The following is a 23,300-nucleotide window of genomic DNA, read 5'->3' as shown; positions in this document are numbered from 1 at the left end:
GACCAGAGACAGTGTCAGGTTCAGATTCTGTTTCTAAGAACTTTAAATGCCTATAGTCATAGATACTGAAATAACTACTCAAGAAGAACCATTTACAGAAAGGAAAGTGGACACTTCTGAGGTCGCAAGTGACCAAGTTCAAAAATGCCAAATTCTACCAAAAAGCAATAGACACAGATCCCACAGAGATTGTTTTATTGAAATGTACATATGTATGGAAATAATACATATAGCAGTCGCTTAAGGGTAGAACTTGAGGACTTCAGGGACTCCAATGTGGGAGAAGCGATTCATTTTGGTAGGAAGAATGTGGAGAGACGATATAAAATAAAGGTTAAAATTCTAAATGGGATCCAGAGCAGAGGGATGTGGGTGGGTCATTGAAGGTGGCAGCACAGGCTGAGAGAGCAGTAAATAAACCAAGTACAATCCTGGGCTTTATAGATAGAAGCAGAAAGTATAAAAGCTAGAAAGTCATGATAAACCTTCATAAAACATTGGTTCAGCCTCAATTACATTACTGGACACCACACTTTAAGAAGGATGTGAGGACATGAAAGGGGGCACAGAAAAGATTCAAGTAAATGGTTCCAAAGATGAGGAACTTCTGTTATGTAGATAGATTGGAGAAACTGGGATTGTTTTGTTGGAGAAGAAAAAAATAAGAGAAGGTTTGATATAGGTATTCAAAATCATGAAGGTACTGCAGAGCAGATGGGACGAAAATGTTCCCATTGGTGAAAGGGTTGAGAAACAGAGGACACAGATGTAAAGTAATTGGCAAAAGTAGTGAGGAAAACCTTTTTTATGCATTGACTGGTTAGAATCATCAATATACTGCCTGAGAGTTTCGTAATGGTGGATTTATTCATGGCACCCAAAAAGGAATTAAAGGAAAAAATAGCTAAACAATTGCAGGGCTCTGGTGAAGGGGTGGTGGGTATAGTACCAAGTTAGTTCCTCTTGCAGACAGCCAAATGACCTCCTTCTGTGCTGAACCATTCTAGGATGGGAAATTAAGTATTTACAGAAGTTTTTCTAACTGGATTAATACGAGTTGATTGTTCCATCAATATGAAATTGAGGGAGGGGTATTGGAGGAGGATTGTGAGGTCAATCATGTCAAAGGCTACAGACGGGTTAATGGAGAAAAATAATGGATAATGCACTATTGCCAAAGTAACAGAGCATATCATTTGTGACTTTGACAAAGACCATTTTAGCACTTGGCAGGGCAGAAAGCTGATTGGAGTGTTTCAAAAATGGCCTCCTTCTGCACTGTAAATTCTATGATCCTCCAGTAGGTCCATAGCTGATTGGAGGAGGCCCAGAGGCTATGAACAAAGAACAAAGAAATTTACAGCACAGGAACAGGCCCTTCGGCCCTCCCAGCCTGCGCCGATCCAGATCCTTTATCTAAACCTGTCTCCTATTTTCCAAGGTCTACTTCCCTCTGTTCCCGCCCATTCATATACCTGTCTAGATGCTTCTTAAATGATGCTATCGTGCCCAACTCTACCACCTCCGCTGGTAAAGCGTTCCAGGCACCCACCACCCTCTGCGTAAAAAACTTTCCACGCACATCTCCCTTAAACTTTCCCCCTCTCACCTTGAAATCGTGACCCCTTGTAACTGACACCCCCACTCTTGGGAAAAGCTTGTTGCTATCCACCATGTCCATACCTCTCATAATTTTGTAGACCTCAATCAGGTCCCCCCTCAACCTCCGTCTTTCCAACGAAAACAATCCTAATCTACTCAACCTTTCTTTATAGCTAGCACACTCCATACCAGGCAACATCCTGGTGAACCTCCTCTGCACCCTCTCCAAGGCATCCACATCCTTCTGGTAATGTGGCGACCAGAACTGCACGCAGTATTCCAAATGTGGCCGAACCAAAGTCCTATACAACTGTAACATGACCTGCCAACTCTTGTACTCAATACCCCGTCCGATGAAGGCAAGCATGCTGTATGCCTTCTTGACCACTCGATCAACCTGCGTTGCCACCTTCAGGGTACAATGGACCTGAACTCCCAGATCTCTCTGCACATCAATTTTCCTCAAGACCCTTCCATTGACCATATAGTCCGCTCTTGAATTTGATCTTCCAAAATGCATCACCTCGCATTTGCCTGGATTGAACTCCATCTGCCATTTCTCTGCCCAACTCTCCAATCTATCTATATTTTGTTGTATTCTCTGACAGTCCTCCTCGCTATCTGCAACTCCACCAATCTTAGTATCATCTGCAAACTTTCTAATCAGACCACCTATACCTTCCTCTAGGTCATTTATGTAGATCACAAACAACAGTGGTCCGAGCACGGATCCCTGTGGAACACCACTAGTCACCCTTCTCCATTTTGAGACACTCCCTTCCACCACTACTCTCTGTCTCCTGTTGCCCAGCCAGTTCTTTATCCATATAGCTAATACACCCTGAACCCTATACGACTTCACTTTTTCCATCAACCTGCCATGGGAAACCATAACAAACGCCTTACTAAAGTCCATGTATACGACATCTACAGCCCTTCCCTCATCAATTAACTTTGTCAGTTCCTCAAAGAATTCTATTAGGTTTGTAAGACATGACCTTCCCTGCACAAAACCATGCTGCCTATCACTGATAATTCTATTTTCTCCCAGATGTGAATAGATCCTATCCCTCAGTATCTTCTCCAACAGTTTGCCTACCACTGACGTCAAGCTCACAGGTCTATAATTCCCTGGATTATCCCTGCTACCCTTCTTAAACAAAGGGACAACATTAGCAATTCTCCAGTCCTCCGGGACCTCACCCGTGTTCAAGGGTGCTGCAAAGATATCTGTTAAGGCCCCAGCTATTTCGACCCTCGCTTCCCTCAGTAACCTGGGATAGATCCCATCTGGTCCTGGGGTCTTGTCCACCTTAATGTCTTATAGAATACCCAAAACTTCCCCCTTCCGTATGACAACTTGACCGAGAGTATTTAAACATTCATCCCTAGCCTCAACATCCATCTTGTTCCTCTCCTTTGTGAATACCAATGCAAAGTACTCATTAAGAATCTCACCCATTTCCTTTGAGTCTACGCATAAATTCCCTCTTTTGTCTTTAAGTGGGCCAATCCTTTCTCTAGTTACCCTCTTGCTCCTTACATACGAATAAAATGCTTTCGGATTTTCCTTAACCCTGTTAGCCAAAGATATTTCATGACCCCTTTCAGCCCTCGTTATTGCGCGTTTGAGATTCGTCCTACTTTCCCGATATTCCTCCAAAGCTTCATCAGTTTTGAGTTGCCTCGATCCTATGTATGCTTCCTTTTTCATCTTAGCTAGTCTCACAATTTCACCCCTCATCCATGGTTCCCCAATCTTGCCATTTCTGTCTTTCATTTTCACAGGAACATGTCTGTCCTGCACTCTAATCAACCTTTCCTTAAAAGACTTCCACATTTCAAATGTGGATTTACCCTTAAACAGCTGCTTCCAATCCACATTCCCTAGCTCCTGCCGAATTTTGTTATACTCTGCCTTTCCCCAATTTAGTACTCTTCCTTTCGGACCCCTCTTGTCCTTGTCCATGAGTATTCTAAAACTTACGGAATTGTGATCGCTATTCCCAAAGTAATCACCGACTGAAACATCAACCACCTGGCCGGGATCATTCCCCAATACCAGGTCCAGTATGGCCCCTTCCCGAGTTGGACTATTTACATACTGCTCTAAAAAACTCTCCTCGATGCTCCTTACAAACTCTGCTCCATCTACGCCTCCAACACTACACGAATCCCATTCAATGTTGGGGAAGTTAAAATCTCCCATCACAATCACCCTATTGCCTCAGTAATACCAATAACATCATATTCCCAGTAAGAAGTCTTACAACACCAGGTTAAAGTCCAACAGGTTTGTTTCAAACACGAGCTTTCGGAGCACGGCTCCTTCTTCACCTGAAGAAGGAGCCGTGCTCCGAAAGCTCGTGTTTGAAACAAACCTGTTGGACTTTAACCTGGTGTTGTAAGACTTCTTACTGTGCTCACCCCAGTCCAACGCCGGCATCTCCACATCATCATATTCCCAGGTACTGATCCAAGCCCTAAGTTCATCTGCCTTACCTGCTACACTTCTTGCATTAAAACAAATGCACCTCAGACCACCTTTGCGTTCATCATCTCTTTCCTGTCTACTCTTCCCCTTAGTCACATTGAGTTTATTGTCTCGTACCTTACTGGCTTTAGTTGCTGCTTCTTTACTGACCTCTAACTTCCTAATCTGGTTCCCACTCCCCACCACATTAGTTTAAAACCTCCCCAACAGTGTTAGCAAAAGCACCCCCTAGGACATTGGTTCCAGTCCTGCCCAGGTGTAGACCATCCGGTTTGTAATGGTCCCACCGCCCCCAGAACCGGTTCCAATGTCCCAAAAATCTGAACCCCTCCCTCCTGCACCATCTCTCAAGCCACGTATTCATTCTGACTATTCGTGAATTTCTACTCTGACAGTCCCGTGGCACTGGTAGCAATCCTGAGATTACTACCTTTGAGGTCCTACTTTTTAAACTTATCTCCTAACTCCCTAAATTCTGATTGCAGGACCTCATCCCTTTTTTTTACCTATATCGTTGGTGCCTATATGCACCATGACAACTGGCTGTTCACCCTCCCCCTTCAGTATGTCCTGCAGCCGATCGGAGACATCCCTGTCCCGAGCACCCGGGAGGCAACATACCATTCGGGAGTCTCGTTTTCGACCACAGAAACGCCTGTCTACTCCCCTTCCAATTGAATCCCCTGTGACTATAGCCCTGCTAGTCTTTTTCCCGCCCTTCTGTGCAGCAGAGCTAGCCACGGTGCCATGAGCCTGTCTACTACTGCCTTCCCCTGGTGAGTCATCTCCCCCAACAGTATCCAAAACGGTATATCTGTTTTTGAGGGAGATGACCGCAGGGGACACCTGCACTGCCTTCCTGCTCTTTCTCTGCCTTTTGGTCACCCATTCCCTGTCTCCGTCACCAATCCTAATCTGCAGTGTGACCAACTCACTGAACGTGCTATCCACGACCTCCTCAGCATCTATGGGCACAAGATATGGCACCAGCAACGTGTGGCACCGAGACCAACACTGCTCGGGTGGCGACCGCAGTGGAGAGCCTGGTGCATGGCTTCAGCAGCAATGAGTGGAGGTGTCCAAGGTGTGGCTCAGTTAATAACGGCCATGGCTGATGGCCTCGGTAGAATGTCTGCTCGCTGGGTGTCGTGACCCAGTACCAAGCGGATCTTGATGAGGCGCTGCCGGACATATGCCAGTCACAGATGGGAATAGTGAGGCAGTCGCAGGTGGGCATTGCCGAGGCACTGCAGAGCAAGGCACAATCATTGAGGAGCATCGCCAATGGCATCGACACCTTGTTGCAGACATTATGGAGCCTCGAGGGCTGGCAGAACCAGATGATGATAGGATGGCCGGGGCTCGAACCAGCTGCCCCACTTCCTGAGTTGAATCCCAGGGCCCTATGGGCACCAACCGGGAGGAGGGGGCGCTCGGTGCCAGACCAGACCCATCCTACAAAGTGGCGATGGTGGCCACCAGCTCCCTTGAGTTCCAATCCTCTGACATCACGTCTCACAGTCAGCATCCGGTGCAGTGTGGCATGGCGGGGTATGTGCCACCAGTAAGTGTGCTGGGGCCCTCCAACCCCAGAGGACGCCTGACAAGGGCATTGAAGGCCATGAGGTGTGGTAAGCAGCAGGCAACCTCCAGCTCTGATGTGCATCCTGGGGATGCACCTAGATGCAGTAGTAGAGCATAGAAGGCACGTCGAGAATCACTGAGAGGGCACAGGGGGAAAGTTGGTAGGTAGGGGGTAAGGGAAGGAATGTGTGTTGGAGGGGGATTGGGGGGGGAAGGGTGTGGGAGGGGTGGGGAATGGGGTGGCACCATCAGGAGAGTGGGGCAGTGGTGGACACTGTGTAACCTATTAAAATAGTGGCACCTCGACCAATATGACGCCTGTGGCAGATCTTTCCGGACATGGGGGTCTTGGACACCTGCCGTCACCAACACCCCCCCCCCCCTCCCCAACCCTGTCCCGGCCCACCACATGGGTCTGATTGAGTACCCAGCAGACAGGCAGGAGTCAGTCTATGGCATAAATTGAGGAATAGCAGCGCTCAGCTTTCTGTGGGTTATCATCACCCGCCCTGCCCTCGACAGCAGTCCGATGACAGTGCCGACTCAGTCCTATCACCCTGGAATGATATTACACAGACCCTGGGAGTGTTGGAAACAGCGGAGGAGGGTGGGAGAGAGGGGGAGGATAGTGAAGGTGGGGAAGGATTTCGGAGGGTGGGAGGAGCAGGGTGGGAAGGTGGGGAATGAGGGACCAGGCCATGTCCTGTGTGTAGCAGGCGAGGATGATGGCCTCTCTGAGCTTGACAGACTCTCACTCGCATTATTTTCAAACCCTTATAAAGCCTCAGTCCTCTTTATCTCTGTAACCTGCTCCAGCCCTAAAGTCTTCTGAAATACTGGTGCTCCTCCAATTCTAGCCTGTTACACAGCTCCTGGTTTAAATGGCTTGCCATTGGCTGCTGTGTGTTCAGCTGCCAACGCTCTAAGTTCTGGAATTCCCTCACTCAAATGCACCTACTCTCTATCTTATCCAAGGCATTCATTAAAGCATTTGTCTGTCCTAATCTCATGTGGCATAGTGTCAAATTTTTGTTCGATAATGCTCCTGTGAAGTACCTCGGGATGTTTTACTGTGATAAATGTACTGCACAAACACAATTCGTCGTTGCGTTGCAGGTTCACAGGATGCACTTGCTTCGGAAGGCTAGTCAGCCTATTCCAGCTTTGCCATTCAACTCCCTACACTGCAATCAACTCTTTCAAAATGCGTTCTCTTCCTCTCTTCATGACCATTCTCCACTCGGACATTGCCAGTCTCCAGCTCAAAACAAAACACATTCATGTGTACTGTAAACAGTGAATTTCATCTGAAACTAGCATCTGGATTTAAACCAGAAACTGAACAGTTGGCTCTTGGCTTTGTTTTAGTGGAGAGAAATGAGCTGGTTGGGTGCAACATCTCCAACATCATCCTTTGACACGGAGTTAAATAATTTCCCAAGTGCCTTTTGCTCTTCTCACATTATCAACATATAAAATAAAACTTTTGATGTCAGGTCAAAAGAAAGGACATTTAGAAAGCTACTAAATCAAACACTTGAGAGGTGAAAATTTCACTTCAGGGATCTCCAATGTTCTATGTCCCATCCATGATCCATGCTAAATTAACTAACCACTCTTGGTCTGATTGTGGAGACATTACCATTGGCTTAAATGTTCCCTGCTGGAACCCGCAGTTTGACTGGAAATCAAGTGAGGACTGGCTGTGATGCCTCCATACTCTAATAACCTGAGGAAACCTTCAGAGAGACATTGGGGGTCCCTGGCATTTGTACAACTATACTCAGGTCAACAATTTCAGCAAAGAAGGAAATAGAAACTAACAAATCTTCAGTTATGTGCCTTTCACTCCTTTTAAAACACCGCATATACTGAAGCAATCTCCTCTAGAATGGAGAAGATGATCAGTATTATACAAGTAGGCGTCCATCTTCCAGTATTTGGAGAGGTTTGCCAGGAGTGCGGTGAGAATCTATGAGCATCACAAAAAACAATATGCTTACACTAACAGCAGAAAAGGACATGGATATTCTGGAATTTCAGATTAACAGTAACTTATTTTGGAATTTCAGAAGATAGCCCCTTGATTATCAAAGGAATAAACCCATCAATCCATGCAAGAACAGGCACAAAAAAATCATCTAACATCAAGCATTTAAGAGTCTACCTAATGGAGAGCAGGCTAGTCTCCAATTTGTGCTGAAGCAGGACAGAGAGGGGAAGGGTTCATGCAGATTCAGTTAGCTGGCATTCCATAGGATCAGGTGACCTATCCAGGCGCTGATACCTCTGTTTCCGTGTGGTTTGCATCCGGAAGAAATTCTTTTTACTATTAAAGAGATGACTAGGAGTCAAGAAGAAGATAAAAGCATAATGTTACTGTACATATTAGTGGTTTAAAGAAGGAAAGCAAATGCAGTGTTACCTGAATCCAAAGGCAGACAAGTGAAACAAATGACAGCACCTTCATTGTGAATTGTTCCTTCATAAAGATAAGAATGTGACTGCTTACAGAGGACAGGTGATGCAATCTTATTGCTGAGGATAAGCCCATGATGGCTATTTACAAGCCATAGGTTACATTTTTATTAACGTTACCTTTGATTAATTTAGAATTCCAGATTATTTCAATACACAGTGGATGAGAAGAAACAATATAATCCATCAGGTATACAATTTAAGCGGCTGGCTGTTTTTTGACACTAATGCTATTAATTTACCGTAACATGCCCCAACCAAGGAAATCTGTAAATGGCCTTCCCTCTGCTGCTTGAAATGGGTAATGCAATATATCAGTTTGCTCCACTGGTCCAATGACTACTGAACAATTTATTTTCTGTAGATGTTATCGAGAAGCAAGCAGACCATAAAGAAATACCTCTATCCGACAAGCGCCAACAGAGAATAATAAACAACAGCCTTCCTTCTGTCAAAATTTCTGACCACATGTTCAGAAGTGTACATCTGGTTGTTCACATTAAGTAGCAAAATAGCTTATTATTTCTTAGAGATAATTCAGATGGCAAAAATTCCTGTTTTTTCTGTACTCCATTTGCACCTCAGATGTTTTAACCACAGTCTCCTGGGCAGCCTCTGACTTTACTGAGACATTACAAATTTTCCCACTTCAGGATACATTCATTTTGAACATCTTTGAATATGAGAGTGGAGTTCAGGCCAAGATTGGATCAGCCATGAGTGGCAGAGCAGGCTGGAAGAGACATATGGCTCACTCCTACTCCTTGTATACTTTTCTCAAAACACGCGTGACGGTGGCATTGTAAACTATTAGTGAAACATTAATCTAGGCAAGAGGAGTGAGATCAAATCCTGCTATGACAGCTCAGGGAGTCTAAATGCAATAAAAAAACCTGCAATAAAAGATCAAATCTTCACTAATGATGATCATGAAATTATAGGATTGTCATAAAGATCCATCTAGTTCATGAAGATCCTTTGCTGAAGGAAATGTGCCACCCTTATTTTATTTCTGTGGCCGACTTCAGCCCACAGCAATATAACTGACCCTAAATGTCCTCTGAAATGGCCCAGCAAGTTACTCAGTTGTATAAAACCATGACAGGAAAGTCAAAGAAGAATCAAACAGAGTAAACTACCTGACGTTGACCGAGGCAGCGGGACCAAAAATTGCATATCCTGCCCAGTCATCCTCATTGACATCTGGGGACCTGTGCCAAATCGGAAGAGTTGACCTACAGACATGTCATGCAGCAGCCTGACAGTTACATTCACAGAATTATACTTAGAGGTAATGTCCCAGACTCCTCCATTACCACCCATGAGCATGTCCTGTCCCACGTCAGGCAAGATGTACCAGATATGGTAGTACAGTACAGTCGGGAATGAGTGGCTGTGGAAGTCCTCAACATTGACGCTGGACCTCATGAAGTTTCATTGCATCAGGTCAAACATGGTAAGGAAGCCTTCTGCTGATTACCACCTATCGCTGCATGCCCCCCACCACCCGCCACCTCCCCCCCCCCATCCACTCCTCAGCTGATGAATCAGCACTTCTCTATGTTGAACACCACTTGCAAGAAGTACTGAGGGTAACAAGAGCCGAGTGGACTCTGGCTGGGTTTTTCACTGTTTATCATCAAGTGTGGCTCGTTAACACCACTACTGACCAAACTGGCTAAGTCCCGAAGGACATATCTACCAGACTAGGAACCAACAAGAGGAAAAAAAGTACTCTATCTGGCCCTCAGCAATTTAACTGTCGCAGCTGCATCTGTCCATGATAGTGCACATATCTTAACTTTAGACCAAGGACATCCTCAGGCCTGATATAGCCATCATTCTGCCATTACTGGCAAACCAGGTGAACAAACCTGGTTCAATGAGCAGTGGAGAGAAACTTGCCAGGAGCAGTACCTAAAAATTAGATGCTGACCTGTTAAACTACAACACAGGATTAACTCACGTTACAGTGGAGCAGCAGATCAAACAACTGATGGGTCAGATCTAAGCTTTGCAGTCTTACCACATCCAGTTGTAAATGGTGGTGAACAATTAAACAACTAACCAGAGGAGGAGGCTCCACAAATATCCCCACCCTCAATGATGGGGGAAGCCTGTATATCAGTGCAAATACAAGGCAATGATCTTCAACCAGAAGTGTTGAGTGGATGATCACAGCATCACAGATGCCTGTTGTCATCCAATTGAATTCACTCCATGTAATATCACACCAGGTAGTATCAAGAAAGAGTTAAAAACACTGAATACTGCCAATGCTATGGAGGTTGGATACCATCCCAGCATTAAAACTGAAGACTTGAGCTTCAAAACTAGTCACGTCCCTCATGTCCCAGCTGAGACAGGACATGTATCTACCCCTCCCAGGCTACTCTGTAAAAATAATAATTTTTTAAATGAGCAAGGCTTTCCCTGACTAGACATGAGGAATTTCTAACCAAGACAAACCATCAGAAACTTACCTCTGGAAAAAGCACTATTGCCTCTTCCTGGAGCTGCACAAAACCTATTTGCATATCTAAAGAAGGATTCTGGCCAAAGATGCTGTGTGTCTGAGAGGTAAAGGAATCCTGATTCCTATCAAACACCGCAAGATTCCAGCCGGGAGAAAATACACTTTGGCCAATACCGAGGAGAAGTGGTGGAAGGTATGTCACGTGACCTCCCCCAAGCTGTTAGAACTTGTAATATTGCCCTGTGGATCTGAACCCTAGCATTTACTATTTGACTCCTGAAGAGAACAAGACTCCAGGCAGCAACCTACACTGTCCACTATCTTACCATTGGACAGGCATCAGCAGAAAGAGCTCTATCCATGCCTGGCCGGCACTGGCTGGAAGCACAGTGGTAAGCACAGTTGCTTCACAGCTCCAGGGTCTCAGGTTTGATTCCCGGCTTGGGTCACTGTCTGTGCGGAGTCTGCACGTTCTCCCCGTGTCTGCGTGAGTTTCCTCCGGGTGCTCCGCTTTCCTCCCACAGTCCAAAGATATGCAGGTTAGGCGGTTGGCCATGATAAATTGTCCTTAGTGTCTAAAAAGGTTAGGTGGGGTTACTGGATTACAGGGACAGGGTGGAGGCATGGCCTTAAGTGGGGTGCTCTTTCCAAGAGCCGGCGTAGACTCAATGGGCCGAACGGCTTTCTCTGCACTGTAATTCTATGATTGTATCTAGCCTACGAACTACAGCAACATTAAGAAGTCTTACAACACCAGGTTAAAGTCCAACAGGTTTGTTTTTATTTAATAATCGCTTATTGTCACAAGTAGGCTTCAATGAAGTTACTGCGAAAAGCCCCTAGTCGCCACATTCCTGCTCCTGTTCGGGGAGGCTGAGCGCAGCTCCTTCCTCAGGTGAATGAAGAGGTGGGTTCCAGAAACATATATAGACAAAGTCAATGATGTAAGACGATACTTTGAATGCGAGTCTTGCAGGTAATTAAGGAGGCGATTCTCCCATGCTGCCATCCGGGAGAATCGATGTTGACGCCATTTTTCCGTGCGACGCCGGTCTGACGCCGTCCCTCCATTCTCCCAACCGGCGGGAACGGCTTCATCGGGGTCGGCGCCGCACACGTCGGAGAATCCGCTGAGAGAGCAATCGAGGCACTTCACACAGCGGGGGCAATTCTCCGGCCCGGATGGGCTGAAGTCCCATTCACCCCTGCAAAATAAATTTGTCAGCCAGTCATGCTGGCTGACAAAGCGGAAGAGGGAGGTGAGAAGGTGGGCCCATCCCAGCAACCAGGAAGTAGCATCCGCAGCTGGGGGTGGGGGGGGGGGCGTTTGGAGTGGGGGTGTGGGGAAGGGAGGGAGGGAGTGAGGGATTGGGGGAGCGGGGAAGGGAAGGATGTGGGGTGTGAGTAGGGAGTGGGTCTGGGAGGGGGGAGTGGGGTTAGGAGGGGGGGGAAGAGTGGGGAAGGGAGGGGGAGTAGGGAAGGGAGAGAGGGAGGGGGGAGTGGAGAAGGGACGGAGGGAGGGAGGGAGTGTGGGGAAAGGAGGGATGGGGGAGTGGGGATGGGAGGGATGAGGGGGCAGGGAAGGGAGGGATGCGGGGTGGGGTGTGAGTAGGGAGTGGGTCTGGGAGGGGGGAGTGGGGTTAGGCGGGGGGGGAAGAGTGGGGAAGGGAGGGGGAGTAGGGAAGGGAGAGAGGGAGGGGGTAAGGGGGGAGTGGGGAAGGGACGGAGGGAGGGATGGAGGGGAGTGTGGGCAGTGGGGAAAGGAGGGATGGGAGAGTGGGGAAGGGAGGGATGAAGGGGGGCATGGGGAAGGGGGGAGTGGGGAAGTGAGGGAGTGCGGAGGGGGAGGGGGCGGTCTGGGATGGGCGATGATAGGACGAAGGAGGCTAGGTTATGTGAGGGAGTAAACGGAAGGGGGAAATGGGATAAGAGAAGAGGGTGGTTGATGCACTATCAATTATGGCGAGACGAGAGTAGAATGTAATCGAGGCTTTATTACACAGAGATGTGTGGTCTCCTACAGCAGCTGACGAAATGGCTGCTGTTCAGAGAGCACACACCGCCTATAGGGATCTGTTCAGGAGCCTCACCGTAATACCAATATATACAATATAATACAACAGTGGTGACTACCGCAGCGGTGTTGTGGTCTTGAGAAGGGGGACGGAGGAGGGAGCGGGTCAAATTATCCCCATCCTGCCGGGTTGTGGGGGTGCCAAGCAATGGTTGGCCGCGGGACGGAGACCCCCAGGTGGAGTGCGGTGGCAGGAGGGTGGCGAAGACATCGTACCAAACCGGCGCTATGGTGAAGGGGTCTGTCTGCTGGCCCTGCGATGCGGAGTGACGTGTTGAGCGGTGCTGGAAACGGATATCGTGGCGGGTGGGACGGTGCGTGTCTGATTGAACATACCAATGGTACAGGGCGTCCTGGATGCTGTTCATGTCAACCTCCGTGCACCACTGCGGGACAGGGACATCTTCATGAACATACTTGATCAACGCACAGGTGGTGTGCGACCAGGGAATGAAGATTATGCACGTGTGCGCCCAGTATCCGGGAAGCGTGCATGACGCCTTTATATTGGCACAGTCGTTCATCCCCGCAGTTTTTGAGGGTCACCCACCTCAGATGAGGGGCTGGTTGCTGGGTGACAGGGGTTATCCATTGTGGCCGTGGCTAATGATGCCCATACGGAGGCCACAGACCAACGCGGAGCGCCGGTACAATGAGGCCCATGCAGCCACCAGGGGTGTTGTTGAGAGATGCTTCGACCTCCTCAAAATGAGGTTCAGGTGCCTGGACCGATCAGCGGGTGCCCTGCAATACGACCCCGACAGGGTCGGACAGATCGTCGTCGCCTGCTGCGTGCTGCACAACGTCGCCCAACAGAGGGGCGATGTGATGGAGGAGGAGGACGCACGTGAGGCCGAAGATGCCGGCGACACTGATCAGGAGGAGGAGGAGGTGGGTAAGAGGAGGAGATGGGGGGGGAGGGTGGCGGGGCACAGACACCATCGGGGAGCGGGATACGGCCGAGAGGACACGACGGAAAAGTTTCTTCCTGCCCACTCTATCTACGTCTCTCATAATTTTAAACATCTCAATCATGCTCCACCAATCTTAGTGTCATCTGCAAACTTGCTAATCAGACCATCCGGGGCTATCACATGCAGCTCAGTGGTCGTTGCTCTTAATTCCACATTGGACAGCAGTCCTCCTTGCCATGCTGCCTGCATGGACAGCCATTGCCACTGTGACCCTGCTGCTGGTCCTCCAACCCCCTCGGGGGGGGGGGGGGGGGGGGAAACAGCATGTCCCATCGCACTTCAACGGCGTCGAGAAGCCTGTCCAGGTCAGCACTCCCAAAACGAGGAGCAGCTCTGCATGCTGCCATGCTTGTGTGTTGACTGGAGTGAGTGGTGAAGGAGTGTTTAAATGTGGCTTCCCCTTGTTAGCAGTGAGGCTCGGAGGTGTGAATTTGGCGAATCAGACGGCAAGACAGCCAGTAATGGTGAGAAGCTCATTATATCATTTATAAAGAGAGAAATCAAAAAATGAAAAACACCTTATTCTGTTTACGGATATGTAATGAAAGGAGAAATCGGGGCTGTTTAAATTAATTTCCCTCCTGTCCGTAACACCGTCAAGCTGTCCCAATACAATATTGGCATATCCCCACAATGATGAAAACTCTCCAGGTAGGTTATGTCCATAAAAACCAGAAGAAATCCATACCGAGGAATCATTACCCATTAGTTTCCTCTCAATCATCAACAAAAGGTGAAAGATATCATCATGATGCTTTCAGGTGACACTACTCACCAATACCTAAATACTGATGCTCATTTTGGGTTCTGGCAGGGCCACCCGGCTCCTGACTCATTTCTGCTTTGGTCCAAACAAGGACAAAAGAGCTGAATTCTAGAGGTGAAGTCAGTGTGATTGCCCTTGACATCAAGCCAGCATGTGACCAAGAGAGGCATCAATGAGTCTGAGCAAAATTGAATCATTGAGAATCGGGGGAAAACTCTCCATGCACTTGAGTCTTACCCAGTACGAAGGAAGCCTCAGGATACCACTGTAGGAGTTCCTCAGTATACTGTCCGAGGCCCAGTTGTTTCATCCCCTGTCAGCATCAACGGGGCCAAGGGGGAGATGGTTAGCAGCTTCAAATTCCTAAGGGTACACATCACCAAAAATCATCTTGGTCCACCCACGCTGGCGCTACCACCAAGAAAGCACAACAATGCCTATACTTCCTTAGGAAACTAAGGAAATTTGGCATCTCCACATTAACTCTTACCAACTTTTACAGATGCACTATAGAAAGCATCCTATCTGGCTGCATCACAGCCCTGGTATGGTAACTGCTTGGCCCAAGACTGCAAGAAACTTCAGAGAGTCATGAACACAGCCCAGTCCATTACACGAACCTGCCTCCCATCCATTGATTCCATCTACACCTCCTGCTACCTGGGGAAAGCGGGCAGCATAATCAAAGACCCCTCCCACCCTGCTTACTCACTCTTCCAACTTCTTCCATCGGGCAGGAGATACAAAGGTCTGAGAACACGCACGAACAGACTCAAAAACAGCTTCTTCCCCACTGTCACCAGACTCCTAAATGACCCTCTTATGGACTGACCTCATTAACACTACACCCTGTATGCTTCACCCGATACAGGTGTTTAGGTAGTTACATTGTGTACCTTGTGTTACCCTCTTATGTATTTTCTTTTCTTTTCATGTACTTGAGCTACTCGCAGAAAAATACTTTTCACTACCTCGGTACACGTGACAATAAACCAATCCAATCTACGTCATTCCCATCATTAGGTCGGAAGTGGGAATGTTCACTGTGATTGCACAATATTCATTCGCGACTCCTCAGACAGTATCGAGATTTAGACTAATACGTGGCAAGTAAGATTCATGCCATGTAAGTGCCAGGCCAATGACCACCTCAACAAAGGAGAATCTGCCATTGACGTTCAATGACAATACCATCACTGAATCCTCCAATAATCAATAATAATAATCTTTATTAGAGTCACTAGTAGGCTTACATTAACAAGGCAATGAAGTTACTGTGAAAATGCCCTAGTCACCACACTCTGGCGCCTGTTCGGCTACACAGAGGGAGAATTCAGAATGTCCAATTCACATAACAAGCATGTCTTTTGGGAGTTGTGGGAGGAAACCGGAGCACCAGGAGGAAACCCAGGCAGACATGGGGAGAATGTGCAGACTCCGCACAGACAGTTTCCTAAGCCGGGAATCGAACGCGGGTCCCGGGTGTTGTGAAGCAACAGTGCCAACCACTGTGCTACCGTGCCGCCCAATGTCTTGGGGTTACCGTTGACCAGCGTTGATCATGCATGTGGTTCTTCTTCGAGGTCATCGGTCCCACTAAAAGTCAGCAGTTTTTCATCATTCATGCTACAGCCACTGGGTAGTGCCAAGTAGGATATTAGTTGACTTCTGAATGGAATATTGGTTGTTTTGGTTAGAAATGTTTGTTTTGGGGCAGCAACATTTGGGGCAGATTTTGTTAGGGGCAGCAGGGTAGCATGGTGGTTAGCATAAATGCTTCACAGCTCCAGGGTCCCAGGTTCGATTCCCGGCTGGGCCACTGTCTGTGTGGAGTCTGCACGTCCTCCCCCTGTGTGCGTGGGTTTCCTCCGGGTGCTCCGGTTTCCTCCCACAGTCCAAAGATGTGCGGGTTAGGTGGATTGGCCATGCTAAATTTCCCGTAGTGTCCTAATAAAAGTAAGGTTAAGGGGGGGTTGTTGGGTTACGGGTATAGGGTGGATACATGGGTTTGAGTAGGGTGATCATGGCTCGGCACAACATTGAGGGCCGAAGGGCCTGTTCTGTGCTGTACTGTTCTATGCTCTATGTTCTATGGTGTGGCTCTGGTAGCTTTTAATTCAGCATTGTGGCCAGAACATGTTGTAATGATGAGTGACAGAGGGAATGTGAATGGGTAACTGGGATTGCATTCACTGCCATTGCGGTCGTGGGCAGCGTAACTGGAAATATGAGTTTGCTTCCTCCTTCCTTTCTCTTACTCCTCAGCTCGATACAGGACCTGGCAGCACAGGCTGTGCACTAATGAGGGTGACCTTGTGCTTGCAGGGGGATAGTGAAGCGGAATGTGAAGCTGTTGACCTCAAAAGAACATTGAGGAACTCAAAAGGTAATTGCAGAGGTTGGAGAACCAGAAGACCCCTCAACTATAAGCGGAAGGGGGAAAAGGAGAAAATTAGAAATTTGCAACCCATTTCACTGTTGAATAAGGACTATAAAATTCTCTCCAAGGTCATTGCCAATCGGATCAGTCCTGCTCTAGAGTTGATGATCCATCCTGACCAGGCCTGTATCTGGTAGAAAAATCTCTGATAGCCTTGTGCTACTCAGGGATATGATTACTTATATATGGGATAGAGGTGTGGATACCTGCTTCATCAGGCCTTTGGTAGATTATCCCTCACCTACATCATGGATGTGTTCTCCAAAATGGAGTTTGGCTAGGAAATCTGCAATTGAATCATAAGACCATAGAACATAGGAGGGAGCAGAATTAGGCCACCCGGCCCATCGAGTCTGCTCCGCCAATCAATCATGCCTGATATTTTCTCATCCCCATTCTCCTGCCTTCTCGCCATAACCCCTGATCCCCTATTAATCATGAACCTATCTATCTCTGTCTTAAAGACACTCAGTGATTTGGCCTCCACAGCCTTCTGCGGCAAAGAGTTCCACAGATTCACCACCCTCTGGCTGAAGAAATTCCTCCTCATCTCTGTTTTAAAGGATCGTCCCTTTAGTCTGAGATGGTGTCCTCTGGTTCTAGTTTTTCCTACAAGTGGAAGCATCCTCTCCATGTCCACTCTATCCGGGCCTCGCAGTATCTTGTAAGTTTCAATAAGATCCTCTCTCATCCTTCTAAACTCCAACGAGTACAGACCCAGAATCCTCATATATTCTTCATTCCAGGAATCATTCTTGTGAACCTCCTCTGGACCCTTTCCAAAGTCAGCACATTCTACCTTAGATACGGGACCCAAAACTGCTCCCAATACTCCAAATGGGATCTGACCAGAGCCTTATACAGCCTCAGAAGTACATCCCTGGTCTTGTACTCTAGCCCTCTTGACATGAATGCTAACATTGCATTTGCCTTCTTAACTGCCGACTGACCCTGCACATTAATCTAAGAGAATCGTGAACAAGGACTCCCAAGTCCTTTTGTGCTTCTGATTTCCTAAGCATTTCCCCATTTAGAAAATTTCCCCTTCCACTTTTCCACATTGTATTTCATTTGCCACTTCATTGCCCACTCTCCTAGCTTGTCCAAGTCCTTCTGCAGCTCCCTTGCTTCCTCAATACTACCTGTCCCTCTACAGATCTTTTGTCACCTGCAAACTTAGCAACAATGTCTTCAGTTCCTTCATCCAGATCATTAATGTATATTGTGAAAAGTTGTGGTCCCAGCACAGACCCCTGAGGTACACCACTAGTCACCGGCTGCCATCCAACTGCTCTACGCAAACATCAGTAACGCAGTTTCAATCAATTGGTGGGAATCAGCTTTCCAATTAAATCTGGAGTCACGCAGGGCTGCCCACTCCCTTTGGTCCTATTTGTGTATTGTATTGAGCCCTTTTCTGAGTCCATCAGGAAGGATCCAGGCATAAGAGGTGTGACGATACCAGGCAGTGGAGGCACTCCAGTCAAAGCCTCTTTGTATATGGACAACATCAATGTCTTCTACTCGGATTTGCTGTCGATGCATAAGCTGATCAATAGCTGCAATCAATTCAGACAGGCCTTGGGAGCCAAGTTAAATCATGGCAAGAGCCATGCCGTGTTCTTTGGGAACAGGGCTGATCAATCTTTTATCCCTTTCACCGTAAGGTCAGACTGCCTGAAAGGGCTGGAGATATGTTTTAGCGGGACCAGGGCATGCATTAGAAACTGGTAGGAGGGGGTAGCTATAATGAAACAAAAACTGGGCATGTGGGAGTGATGCTCCCTCTCCGTTGCAGAAACCTGGTCATCAGGTGTGACGCACTCTCGATGTTGGTGTACTTGGCACAGGTCCAGCCCATTCCTCACTTGTAAACTCTCGGTATCACCAGAGCTATTTTCCACTTCATTTGGAGGTCAAAAATGGACTGCGTTCGCAGGGACTCTAGGTAATGGGAGATAAAAATGTGCCCAACATTGCCCTATTCCTGATGGCCACCTTCGTGTGTGGCTGCATAAGTTGTGCATAGATTCTCAGTACATAAACATCAAGTGTCACTACATGCTGAGGATTGACCTGTTCCCAGTGTTGCAAAGGATGGGTCTAGCTACACTGCCGCGGAACGCTCCAAGTAGTTGGACTTTGCTGCACCATCACTCCCTCATTGAAAAGTCTATGCAGAAAAACACATTTGACCACAAGGTCATCAGCCAGTGCTCTGCACGTAACGTCCTAGAGGCCCTTCGGAAAAAAAGATGGCAGATTTTTTCAGTGGTTCACTGAGCAGGTTGTCAAGTTGATTCGGCACAATATCTCATTACCAAAACTTTCAAACAAACACCAAGACCTAGCTGGGCTGGTGGTGAGAAAGGCCCTCCCCATCAGATGCTTCCTACTCTCCCGAGTCTCACCCCATCTGAACGTTGACCTAGAGGTGATTGTGGTGGGGAAGAGACCGTTGACCACCCCCTTGTGGACTACGCCTGTGCAAAGAATGTCTGGAAGGAGAAGAGATGGATTTTGTCGAGATTCATCCTGAGCAGCTTCGTGTCACAGGGCTCTGTGCTCTACAGGCTATTCCCAAGGACGCACACCGAGACAAACATCAGTTGTTGCTGGAGGATCGTCAATTTGATGAAAGGCGCTCTTTGGTCTGCCCAAAATGTATTGACTTTCTAGTGTAAAGAGTTGTTCTGAACCGAGTGGTGCAGACTGGCACATCCAAAGACCAGGACAATGTTCTGAAGGATATACTAAAGCTTGGGGTAGTCGCAGAGGTGCAATAGGGAAAGGTCACTGTCTAAGAGCCTTCAGCCCTAGTGCACTGAGGGTAGGGGAATTGCATAGAACGTGTATGACTCACATTGAATGTATACAGTGAATATTATATGTATCACAATTGTATTGAAGCCCCTCAGAGTATAACTTAAACTATGTGGACAACTTAAATACAATTGCACCATTTAGAATGACTATTTTGAAATGTCTAATTTCTTTTGACTATATTGAATCCATTGAAGCACTTCAGAGTGCAAAATGATCTATGTATAAAACCTGAATATTATTGTACTGTGATGGCCATTTTGAAATCTTTGATTTGCTCTTTCAGGTATTTTGTGAATAAAGGATATTTTTGCAGAATGAGGGCTTTCAGTATCGTCCCCAGTGGAATGCTCACTCACGTCTTCATTATGCACATGCTGCCATTTGTGCATGGGCTGTATAACAGTCACAAGCCAGAAGCCAGCGGATATCCTTGGTCATCAGTAATCACCCTCAAAATGGCCCAAATGTTGATGGTACAGTGGAATGCTGCAAAACACCGTGATAGTTGCCAGGTTAAAGGACATGGGCCTGTATAATTCTCTGCCCATGGTCACACACCAGCTGGACATTGAGAAAGGGGAAATGCCTTTTGATGGCTGTACATTTATGAATTTATGCATGGCACTCACAAAAGTGAAGTATGTACAGTTAATAGCACCCTGGTCAATGGGGAAGCCGCATTCCTCATAAAACTACATTCAAGCCACATGAAATGTTTTTAGTTATCCTTGCATATTGAACTTCAGTGTTCTTCCTAATGCACACAGTGGACACCAAACTGGGATATCTTGGAAACATCCCTGCTCCAGCCAGGAAGAAGCCAGTCACAAAAACATTCAAAACCACTGTCACCTTCCCAGCCCCTGACAATGCCATTCTCACCCCATTCGATGGCTGCAGTTCTGCCAACAACAAAAGGCACATTTCAGTGAGTACATAGAACAGTACAGCACAGAACAGGCCCTTCGGCCCTCAATGTTGTGCCGAGCCATGATCACCCTACTCAAACCCACGTATCCACCCTATACCCGTAACCCAACAACCTCCCCCTTAACCTTACTTTTATTAGGACACTACGGGCAATTTAGCATGGCCAATCCACCTAACCCGCACATCTTTGGACTATGGGAGGAAACCGGAGCACCCGGAGGAAACCCACGCACACAGGGGGAGGACGTGCAGACTCCACACAGACAGTGACCCAGCCTTGTACGTCCAGAGTACGTCCTTGGTGAAGCCGAGACATTGCACACGTTGTGGCTAACTGAGGCTGAGAAGGAAATAACTGCTTCTGAATACTGGGTGGATAATGTTCCCTTCTCCTCCCTCACTGAGCAATTTGATCTCTTCTGTGTCCCCTCTGCTCATCCTCATTGTTATGCCAGCAAACGAGAGGGTAGAAACTACTGGGACCAAACGGTCTGAGAAGAGCTCCTGAAGTCAGAACTAACTTGACAATGGTTAATGATCTTTTGAAATTGAGCTGGTTGGGGATGGGATGAGAGTTGTTTCTGCTGATGAACACATGCTCAGCTGTATAAGGTTAAGAGTTGGTGTTAGTTGGAATGCTCAGGTAAAAAAATGGCACAGATAACATCAAATCATGACTGTTGTCATGACTTCCCTATTCAACATTCTTCCTCTGCATGCTCCCAATGCCTCTGCTAATAACCCACTCAAAATTATGTGCAACGAATACCCCACCAGAAGTCCATAAATGAAGAAGGCCATTTCAGTGCGAAAATAGAAACTATAATGCAAAAAATAAAGGCACTGCACAACCAAATTTTCCAGAAGTCTCTCAAAAAATAATTTCAGTCTTCAGAGAGAGCCTTCACCCCATCAGCCTCAACTGAAACCTAGTTTCCAGAGATAAAAGCCTGACACTAACTGTCCCAAATTCTCAAATATCTTGAATTTTAATTCAGTAAAGAAAACGTATCTTTTATCTCTCTTGAGAGGCACAGACCAAAATATGAACGTTTCTGAACAAACAGAATAACAGGCTCATAACAATATACATTTTCAGATCTAAAACTGCTACTGCAAATACAATGCAAGGAGTACAAGGGAAGAGTTCAGAAAATGTGAGCAGCAAGCTGTCATCAGTCTATTTTGCAATAACAGTGATAAATAAAAAATAAATCACAATTTAATTCAATACAGCAAACATATATTTCACTGGGACTGAGGATTAGACAATGAATTTGAATTCTGTCCTGATAGAACAAACCTGTCATCCGACTTTTTTTCCCCACTGATGTTAATGAATGGAAGGATGGAAAGAGAAATGAAGATTAATGATGTGAAATGATAAAGACAAGAGCACAGCTTCTGGGATGAGTGACTACTTTCTCTTCCCCAATATTTTTGAACTTCTTACTTTTGTCTCTCACTTTATGCATCAGCTCACAGCCAAGTTTGGAGGGCAAGACGTTACCTAGCCACTGAATGTATCTATCCTAAAGGACGCTTCAGTTTGCAGATTTAATTCCACGTGTAGGAGGACTCTTGGGCACTTTGCTGGTGTAGATAAGTATTTTCACCTAATGTAAGGACTAAATGTCTTGCGAACAATAATCCGAGTACATAGTAAATAGAGCCTATAGCAAGCAGCCAGAACATGTCCTCATGGCAGGACCCTGAACTAATCCTCGTCATTCTCATCAGAATTTATTTCTTCTTTGGCTTCAACCCATCAATCAAGATTCCCCAACCGAGAAAGACGGTAGGCAAATTATTCTTAGATATCAAACTCAGTCGGTTGACACTTCCTTTGAGGAAGCTGTCACCCATCAGCTCTCAAATATCTGCTCTCTTACCCGATGTTTTCCAGAAGACTGGAATTCATTGGCTCGGCAACGCAATGGCATTACCAAGATATCACAAACATCGATTTTGGATTCCTCTATCTTGAGACTTAGCAAATAAAGAGATGATGCAGCCTCTCATCCCATGAGCTGACTTAAGTTACAGCTGAACAATGAAACATACAATTCTCCCCACAGAGAGACATACACATGTAAAAAGATGTGAAATTTAGCTTAAGGTAAATATATTTGTCACCTACCTCTCCCCCAAATTACAGGGGGGGACAATTAGTCTTTGACTTGAATGAAATGAATGTATCCGTGGGGATTCTTCTTGTAATTTTTTGCAGTCTGAATTTCTAAGTCCACCATTGCGCCAGCGGCTCAGTGATTCAAGCATTACTGCCAGTTCTCTAGAGTTTGGTTTTAACAAATGAAAATGATCATTCCTTTCTGATGCCAAACATTCTGATTCACTTAAAGAGACAGTATCTTTCATTTCTTTGCATGGTTTGCGTTTGCCCAGGGAAAATCTGTTCAGAATTTGTTGCAGAAGAAACTCAATTTCCTGACATCACCAAGGGATAGAATTGGAAAACAGGACCAAGGGATAGAATTGGAAACTATGCTGATCCGTGGGAACACCAACCAGCTTTAACGGAGGAGGAAATGCTACATGCTCTGGAGGTGTCACTTTCATGTATTTAGTAAAATAAAGCCTCATGACCAATATTTTGCAATATACAGCAGTCTCTAAATTGTCAGATAACTTGACT

At 46.6% G+C, this 23,300-nt stretch overlaps 1 protein-coding gene across 3 annotated transcripts in view; it reads right to left on the bottom strand.

Moving 5' to 3' along the window:
* The window catches only part of LOC119969006 (potassium voltage-gated channel subfamily KQT member 4-like), a 754,273-nt gene that overhangs the window by 108,338 nt on the left and 622,635 nt on the right, over window positions 1-23,300 (bottom strand). Inside the window, exons 9-10 of one of the 3 annotated variants that reach the window (XM_038802117.1) lie at window positions 22,785-22,937; window positions 7,968-8,024 (exon numbers count right to left, since the gene is read on the bottom strand). The exons of 1 other annotated variant lie outside the window; for it this stretch is intronic. In XM_038802117.1, the coding sequence (XP_038658045.1) occupies window positions 7,968-8,024; window positions 22,785-22,937 (210 nt within the window). The remainder of the gene's footprint in view (window positions 1-7,967; window positions 8,025-22,784; window positions 22,938-23,300) is intronic. One more of the 3 variants, XM_038802128.1, reaches the window with a different exon arrangement.

The sequence above is a fragment of the Scyliorhinus canicula genome, chromosome 1 (assembly GCF_902713615.1).
Source record: "Scyliorhinus canicula chromosome 1, sScyCan1.1, whole genome shotgun sequence".
Taxonomy (NCBI): Eukaryota; Metazoa; Chordata; class Chondrichthyes; order Carcharhiniformes; family Scyliorhinidae; genus Scyliorhinus; species Scyliorhinus canicula.
The sequence above is the reverse complement of the archived record's forward strand: the minus strand, read 5'-3'. Positions and strand labels throughout refer to the sequence as shown.